At 52.0% G+C, this 8,895-nt stretch overlaps 2 protein-coding genes across 2 annotated transcripts; one reads left to right on the forward strand and one right to left on the reverse strand.

Annotated features, from left to right (window-relative positions):
* Window positions 1-801: 801 nt before the first annotated feature.
* LOC137620652 (nascent polypeptide-associated complex subunit alpha, muscle-specific form-like) lies at window positions 802-2,478 on the reverse strand. The gene has a single exon (XM_068350991.1). The coding sequence runs from the start codon at window positions 2,476-2,478 to the stop codon at window positions 802-804; it is 1,677 nt and encodes a 558-aa protein (XP_068207092.1).
* Window positions 2,477-4,592, forward strand: LOC137620661 (spidroin-1-like). Its single transcript, XM_068351003.1, has 2 exons — window positions 2,477-3,577; window positions 4,374-4,592. Exons 1-2 carry the CDS (start codon window positions 2,477-2,479, stop codon window positions 4,590-4,592), a joined length of 1,320 nt encoding a protein of 439 aa, XP_068207104.1.
* The last annotated feature ends 4,303 nt before the right edge of the window (window positions 4,593-8,895 follow it).

Consider the following 8,895-nt stretch of genomic DNA (forward strand, 5'->3'; position numbering starts at 1 on the left):
CTGGGGAGCACCGGAGCGCCAACCGCGGGAGCGGGAGACCACCGCCGCGCCAGCCGCGAGAGCGGGGGAGCACCGCCGCGCCAGCCGCCAGAGCAGGGGAGCCCCGCCGCGCCAGCCGGCGGAGCGGGGGAGCCCCGCCGCGCCAGCCGGCGGAGCGGGGGAGCCCCGCCGCGCCAGCCGGCGGAGCGGGGGAGCACCGCCGCGCCAGCTGGCGGAGCGGGGGAGCCCCGCCGCGCCAGCCGGCGGAGCGGGGAGCCCCGCCGCGCCAGCCGGCGGAGCGAGGGAGCCCCGCCGCGCCAGCCGGGGGAGCCCCGCCGCCGCGCCAGCCGGGGGGGCCCCGCCGCCGCGCCAGCCGGGGGAGCCCCGCCGCTGCTCCAGCCGGGGGAGCCCCGCCGCCGCGCCAGCCGGGGGAGCCCCGCCGCCGCGCCAGCCGGCGGAGCGGGGGAGCCCCGCCGCGCCAGCCGGCGGAGCGGGGGAGCCCCGCCGCACCAGCCGGCGGGGGGGGGAGCACCGCCGCGCCAGCCGGCGGAGCGGGGGAGCACCGCCGCGCCAGCCGGCGGAGCGGGGGAGCACCGCCGCGCCAGCCGGCGGAGCGGGGGAGCACCGCCGCGCCAGCCGGCGGAGCGGGGGAGCACCGCCGCGCCAGCCGGCGGAGCGGGGGAGCACCGCCGCGCCAGCCGGCGGAGCGGGGGAGCACCGCCGCGCCAGCCGGCGGAGCGGGGGAGCACCGCCGCGCCAGCCGGCGGAGCGGGGGAGCCCCGCCGCGGGAGAGCCCCGCCGCGGGAGCGGTTGAGCACCGCCTCACCAGCCGCAGAGCCATGGGAGAGGGGGAGAACCGCCTCGCCAGCCGGGGAAGCAAGGGAGCACCGCCGCGCCAGCCGGGGGACCACCGCCGCGCCAGCCGGGAGTGCGGGGGATCACGGCCGCGAGCACCGTCTCGCCAGCCGGGGGAGCGGTGGAGCACCGCCGCGCCAGCCGGGGGTGCAGGGCTTCACGGCCGCGCCAGCCGGGGGTACGGGGGAGCACGGCCGCGCCAGCCGGGGGTGCGGGGGAGCACCGCCGCGCCAGCCGGGGGTGCGGGGGAGCACCGCCGCGCCAGCGGAGCAGCACCGCCGAGCCAGCCGCGGGAGCGGGGCAGCAGCGCCGCGCCGGCCGCGGGAGCGGGGCAGCCGCGCCGCGCCGGCCGCGGGAGCGGGGCAGCAGCACCGCGCCGGCCGTGGGAACGGGGGCAGCAGCGTTGCGCCGGCTGTGGGAACGGGGCAGCAGTGCCGCGCCAGCCGCGGGAGCGTGGCAGGACCGCCGCCCCAGCCGCGGGAGCGGGGCAGGACTGGCACGCCAGCCGCGGGAGCGGGGCAGGACCGCCGCGGGAGCGGGGCAGGACCGCCGCGGGAGCGGGGCAGGACCGCCGCGGGAGCGGGGCAGGACCGCCGCGCCTGCCGCGGGCGCGGGGCAGGACCGCCGCGCCAGCCGCGGGAGCGGGGCAGGACCGCCGCGCCAGCCGCGGGAGCGGGGCAGGACCGCCGCGCCAGCCGCGGGAGCGGGGCAGGACCGGCACGCCAGCCGCGGGAGCGGGGCAGGACCGCCGCGCCAGCCGCGGGAGCGGGGCAGGACCGCCGCGCCAGCCGCGGGAGCGGGGCAGGACCGCCGCGCCAGCCGCGGGAGCGGGGCAGGACCGCCGCGCCAGCCGCGGGAGCGGGGCTGGACCGCCGCGCCAGCCGCGGGAGCGGGGCTGGACCGCCGCGCCAGCCGCGGGAGCGGGGCAGGACCGCCGCGCCAGCCGCGGGAGCGGGGCAGGACCGCCGCGCCAGCCGCGGGAGCGGGGCAGGACCGCCGCGCCAGCCGCGGGAGCGGGGCAGGACGCCGCGCCAGCCGCGGGAGCGGGGCAGCACTGCCCCGCCAGCCGTGGAAGCTGGGGGAAAGGGCGGTGGCTGCTTCCCGCCAGGTTAGCGGGAAGCGGGGAGCCCCACCCTGGCTTAATTTTAAAATAGAGCCCCGCCGCGCCAGCCGGGGGAGCCCCGCCGCCGCGCCAGCCGGGGGGGCCCCGCCGCCGCGCCAGCCGGGGGAGCCCCGCCGCTGCTCCAGCCGGGGGAGCCCCGCCGCCGCGCCAGCCGGGGGAGCCCCGCCGCCGCGCCAGCCGGCGGAGCGGGGGAGCCCCGCCGCGCCAGCCGGCGGAGCGGGGGAGCCCCGCCGCACCAGCCGGCGGGGGGGGGAGCACCGCCGCGCCAGCCGGCGGAGCGGGGGAGCACCGCCGCGCCAGCCGGCGGAGCGGGGGAGCACCGCCGCGCCAGCCGGCGGAGCGGGGGAGCACCGCCGCGCCAGCCGGCGGAGCGGGGGAGCACCGCCGCGCCAGCCGGCGGAGCGGGGGAGCACCGCCGCGCCAGCCGGCGGAGCGGGGGAGCCCCGCCGCGGGAGAGCCCCGCCGCGGGAGAGCCCCGCCGCGGGAGCGGTTGAGCACCGCCTCACCAGCCGCAGAGCCATGGGAGAGGGGGAGAACCGCCTCGCCAGCCGGGGAAGCAAGGGAGCACCGCCGCGCCAGCCGGGGGACCACCGCCGCGCCAGCCGGGAGTGCGGGGGATCACGGCCGCGAGCACCGTCTCGCCAGCCGGGGGAGCGGTGGAGCACCGCCGCGCCAGCCGGGGGTGCAGGGCTTCACGGCCGCGCCAGCCGGGGGTACGGGGGAGCACGGCCGCGCCAGCCGGGGGTGCGGGGGAGCACCGCCGCGCCAGCCGGGGGTGCGGGGGAGCACCGCCGCGCCAGCGGAGCAGCACCGCTGAGCCAGCCGCGGGAGCGGGGCAGCAGCGCCGCGCCGGCCGCGGGAGCGGGGCAGCCGCGCCGCGCCGGCCGCGGGAGCGGGGCAGCAGCACCGCGCCGGCCGTGGGAACGGGGCAGCAGCGTTGCGCCGGCTGTGGGAACGGGGCAGCAGTGCCGCGCCAGCCGCGGGAGCGTGGCAGGACCGCCGCCCCAGCCGCGGGAGCGGGGCAGGACTGGCACGCCAGCCGCGGGAGCGGGGCAGGACCGCCGCGGGAGCGGGGCAGGACCGCCGCGGGAGCGGGGCAGGACCGCCGCGCCTGCCGCGGGCGCGGGGCAGGACCGCCGCGCCAGCCGCGGGAGCGGGGCAGGACCACCGCGCCAGCCGCGGGAGCGGGGCAGGACCGCCGCGCCAGCCGCGGGAGCGGGGCAGGACCGGCACGCCAGCCGCGGGAGCGGGGCAGGACCGCCGCGCCAGCCGCGGGAGCGGGGCAGGACCGCCGCGCCAGCCGCGGGAGCGGGGCAGGACCGCCGCGCCAGCCGCGGGAGCGGGGCAGGACCGCCGCGCCAGCCGCGGGAGCGGGGCTGGACCGCCGCGCCAGCCGCGGGAGCGGGGCTGGACCGCCGCGCCAGCCGCGGGAGCGGGGCAGGACCGCCGCGCCAGCCGCGGGAGCGGGGCAGGACCGCCGCGCCAGCCGCGGGAGCGGGGCAGGACCGCCGCGCCAGCCGCGGGAGCGGGGCAGGACGCCGCGCCAGCCGCGGGAGCGGGGCAGCACTGCCCCGCCAGCCGTGGAAGCTGGGGGAAAGGGCGGTGGCTGCTTCCCGCCAGGTTAGCGGGAAGCGGGGAGCCCCACCCTGGCTTAATTTTAAAATAGAAACATCAGGTCTCGGAAATCCCTAGCAGGCTCCAGGATCCAAAAGTCTTCAAAACTCTCCTAACTCCCGTTTCGACTCAAAGTTATCTTCAGACTCCAGTATAAAATTGAATGCTTTCCTCTTAGATATCCAAAAGGGCCTTAGTGTCTGTGAGGAGAAATTGTCATTCGTCTTCGAGCAGCAATGTTAGAAAATTTAAAAAGATAGTTTTGATCTTTTTATTGATCAACCGACGGTTGCAAGATTTGGCTGACACAGAAAATGCTTTGGTGAAATTTAAAAGAATTGTTGAGTCCGCACACTTTGTTAGAAAACCAAAATAAATCTAGAAGGGATTAACGACAAGTGGAATCAGGAAGGCAGCCTTGGAATGCAAAACAAGAATCTTGAAGACTAATAATTGACTTATTTGAAGGGACTCTGGCAGAAACTACATAAAGAATTGAGAGGGAGACAGAAAGGAGAACGGGGAGAAGAAAAGAAAAATTCGTAAAGGAGAACTAATTATGATTCGTTGATCAGTTTACAAAAGGGAGGATTTTAAATGAGAAAGTAAAGTTGGATATCTAAAAGGAAGATTGTGCAGAATAAGGCGGAAACTACACTGAAAGGATTAGAAAAAGATCTAAAATTCTTCATTCTAATTATTTTTCTTTTTATCTCTAAAATGAAGAACTAAAAAGAGACGCTCCCAATTGGATATCTTCCTGTTAGGACGCTCTTGTAAGAAATAAGAAATATCATTTAAGACCGACGAAGGAACGGGTTTGAGATCGGAGATGTCTGCTTTACGACGCCCCCGATTTGAGCTTCGGGCTCAAGCTTCGGTCGTCATTTTTTGTCATCCTCGTCATCATCTGTCCGTCTTCAGTGGTCGTGTCAAAGGGCCTGCTAATGCAAGAGCCCGTGGTCCGCCTTGTATATTGGCGGGTCAATCTAAATCACCATCACCAGGAGAGGCAATTTGAGAAACAAGAGACCTCTTACAGTAGTTATAAAAAAGATATTTTAATTGCGAAGGGATCTCTGATTCAGTTGGGTTCCATCGTCATGAAACGTCTTCAAGATGTTCTTTAAAGGAAAGTCGACCAAGAACACTCTGAGTAAAGTTTGTTGCCCTCACCAGGATGGGAAGTGGAGGAAAATAACGAAGGATCCGGCCAATTAAACAATCAACGAAAAGACCTATAAGATTGAAGGCGTAAATGAATATGAGAAACGAAGAGGAGAGTAGATGGGTGGGAGAAAATGATTTGCTCAAGATCCTCCTGGAATATAAAGGGTCCAGTATATATATATATATATATATATATATATATATATATATATATATATATATATATATATATATATATATATATATATATATATTGTATATGTATATATATAATGCAATATATATATATATATATTATATATATATATGTATATATAGTGTGTGTATGTATGTATATATTGCATAAATGTGTATATATAAATATATATATATATATATATATATATATATATATAGATATATATAAATAAATATTATATATATATAATATATATATATATATATATATATATATATATATATATATTTAAATATATGTATATATATTGCATATACAGTATATAAGTATATACTGTTTATTGCATATATACAGTATATGTATGTATATATATTGCATATATACTGTATATATATACATATATGTATATTGCATATACAGTATATATGTATATACTGTGTATTATATATATATATATATATATATATATATATATATGTATATATGAACCTGATCTTTGCCACATTCTACTCTTAACCATAATATTATAGTATTATTGGCTTCATACGCGTACTCAGAGGGCTCACCACTAGTATTTTTAATCTTACCCGCACAATGCCTTTTATTTATTTCTTCCTCGTTCTTTGACTTCCTTACCAATCAGTGTTTCAGATCATGTATCCAACCCTTTCTAGTCTTCAATAATAAAATTAATACACAGGTGAATATACAAACTGGAGATTAACCCTTCCAAAAATGGATGTATTTATGAGATCATAATCATTGCAATGAAAGATGTGTGAAGCAAAGCGGAAATGATTTGGATTCATGATTTAGTTGTTGCTTGGAAAGGTTATATAGTACTTAGTTTATTTCATTATTTGAATTAATATTATCATAGTACTTATTGAAAAGGTTCAAGTTATAATATAATGTTTTATATTTTGAGTCATATGTTACTAAGAAAAACTGTCTATTATTGATAATTAACAGTTCAGTAATATACAAGCTTGAACTGTTAAAAGTGAGATTTTAAAACTGCAACTGCATTTTTTTGTATCTTGACACCAAGGCAGACGTCTTGTTTTTAGAATCCTTCCTCCGGTTCAATAACTCTCTCTCTCTCTCTCTCTCTCTCTCTCTCTCTCTCTCTCTCTCTCTCTCTCTCTCTCTCTCTCTCTCTCTCTCTCTATATATATATATATATATATATATATATATATATATATATGCATACACTATATATAATATTATATGAATATATAAATATATATATATTATATATAAACACACACATTATATATATATATATATATATATATATATATATATATATATATATATATATATACTATGTAATATCTATAGTGTTTTTGTATATATGTTTATATAAGTATGTGTATGAATATAAGTGTATCTATGCATACATATGTATGTATATGCTAGTGAAATTTTCTGTATATACACACATAGTATATCCGTGCCCTTATTCTCGTGACCCCAATAGACGTTGGTGTGTCTTTATGGCAGGGTAAACTGGTAGGCGGTAAAAGGAGCAGTGTGTTCTACTAGGCTACACGGAAGCAGCAAATTATTCCAATCAGAAATGGGAGGCCTACTTGCAGAGCGCACACACACACACACTCACAATCTCTCTCTCGCACACACACACACACACATATATATATATATATATATATATATATATATATATATATATATTATATATATATGAATATATATATATATATATATATATATATTATATATATATATATATATATAATGCACACACACACACACATATATATATATATATATATATGAATATATATATATATATATATATATATATTATATATATATATATATATAATGCACACACACACACACATATATATATATATATATATATATATATTTTATATATATATATATATATATATATATATATATATATATATATATATAATGCACACATACACACACATATACTGTATATATATATATATATATATATATATATATAAATATATATATATATATATATTATACACACATACACACACACATATATATATATGTATATATATATATATATATATATATATATATATATATATATATATATAGTGTCTGTGTATATGTGTGCATATATAGCCTACATATTTGCGGATAATTTTTTTGTTCCGCATTTCGTAATGTGGAGGTCATCAGGTAAATTGGTTGTTATGGCAACGGCGCACCTGATGCTCTTTAACTTGGTTTGAGTCTGGAACATTAATGGCTCGGGATACCTTTTATATTTGTTTTTCAATAATAATCGCTCGCCAGTTCTTTGGGGATTAAATGTTTTAACATTTCATTCCTTTCATGAAACTAAATTTACATTCCCTCAATCGTGCATAAATACATGTTTGGGTTCTTTTGTACCGTGTATATATATATATATATATATATATATATATATATTATATATATATTATATATATATATATGTATATATATATAATATATATATATATATATATATATATATATATATATATATATATATATATATATTGTGTTTGTGTGTATTTCGAACCATACATATATTTTTTCATTTTGTTTTTTACAAGAGTGGCTTTAATCACTCATCACTGGCGATACGATTGTGTTAGTTATCGTCAGTATATTGGAAACCATTTAATAAAAGAGGCCCGTTGTTTGATCTCCCAGTCCATTCAAGCCGTGGTAAAACATTAGTCAACCATTATTGACAACTGTATGGATACACTTAACGTTTATGTAAACTGTTAGTGTGCATGGCCCTCTGTATAAGGAATGTAGGAAGTACGTGTAAAATAGATCAGAGTGATGCATTTATCCTAAAAGGACTAATACAGGCGGCTATGTTTAGTGATATTAGAACCAGAAGTTATTTCATATAGTTTTATTCCATGTTTAGTAGTTAATGGAAGATTTTTAACTGGTTTGTGAACTAATCCTGGTTTTCAACTCTTCCTTTTTTTTATTTACTGTGCTTAATATCAGTATTTCCAATCTTGAGTAATACTAGTGAGGAAGTTTGTTGGGAAGTTTGGAGAAGTCTTAAGGACTGAATATTGACTACTATTTGGATATGACAATGGACCTCTCTCATGTAAGTGGTACCATACACATGAAGAACACAATGGTATTTGTCTCTCCCTTTTATTTTATAGGTGTATTTTTTTCATCGAAAATAACTTTTTTTTTTTTTTTTATGGTTAGCGGGGATTTTATCCGCAGTGTTATGTCATCTAAATGTGAGTACCAATTTTGTGGATTCTGCTGCAATGTATGAAAGTCAATAAACGATATGTTTTTGCATTCTCTCTCCTCTATTTTCAAGGTTATTTTTATTAAGATTCAACGGCTCAAACAAAGCGATGTTACGGAATCATTTGCAGAATTTGTGAACCTCTCCACGTTTTTTTTACTGCGGTTTTATTGTGTGAGCGTGTTTGTCGACATCTGCAGGTACATTCCAATATATCTGCGATATTGACTCATCGTTTTTATATGGATGTAACAAAAATCAAATCTGGTAGTTCGGATGATTGGCCGATACGGCCGTGATTCTTTTTTTTTTTCGCGATCCTCTACATTTCTCACTTTCGTCTACCTTTATTTCTGCCATTTCTTCTTATTCTTTTGTTGGAAAAGCGCTAAAGACAGAAGTAATTTTCCAAATCGGGTTCGGGTCATCACAGGACATTTAAGTAAAGTGAGGGATTTTTTTCGTCAACATTTGTAGTCCAATTCTTTATTTAAGAAATGTTGTGCTTAACCTTATCAAAGGAAATTTATGGTTGGTACTTTTTATTTTTCTTTCCCTAATTAGGATTAGTAAGTGCGGTGAAGCCCGTAAACCACGTGATTTTTGGAGTCTTCCCTATTTTCCAATAAAATTTTGCTTTAGGGAATAATACCTCAAAAGGAAATGGATTATTTGCTCCTCGGTTATTTGTTG

The sequence above is a fragment of the Palaemon carinicauda genome, chromosome 2, assembly GCF_036898095.1.
Source record: "Palaemon carinicauda isolate YSFRI2023 chromosome 2, ASM3689809v2, whole genome shotgun sequence".
Classification (NCBI taxonomy): domain Eukaryota; kingdom Metazoa; phylum Arthropoda; class Malacostraca; order Decapoda; family Palaemonidae; genus Palaemon; species Palaemon carinicauda.

Excerpts from the sequence above, each read along its gene's own strand:
- LOC137620652 (XM_068350991.1), bottom strand. The coding sequence starts at position 2,478 with ATGGCTCTGCGGCTGGTGAGGCGGTGCTCAACCGCTCCCGCGGCGGGG.
- LOC137620661 (XM_068351003.1), top strand. The coding sequence starts at position 2,477 with ATGGGAGAGGGGGAGAACCGCCTCGCCAGCCGGGGAAGCAAGGGAGCA. Across the intron at positions 3,578-4,373 it reads CGGTGGCTGCTTCCCGCCAG|ACCGACGAAGGAACGGGTTT; the intron begins GTTAGCGGGAAG and ends ATATCATTTAAG.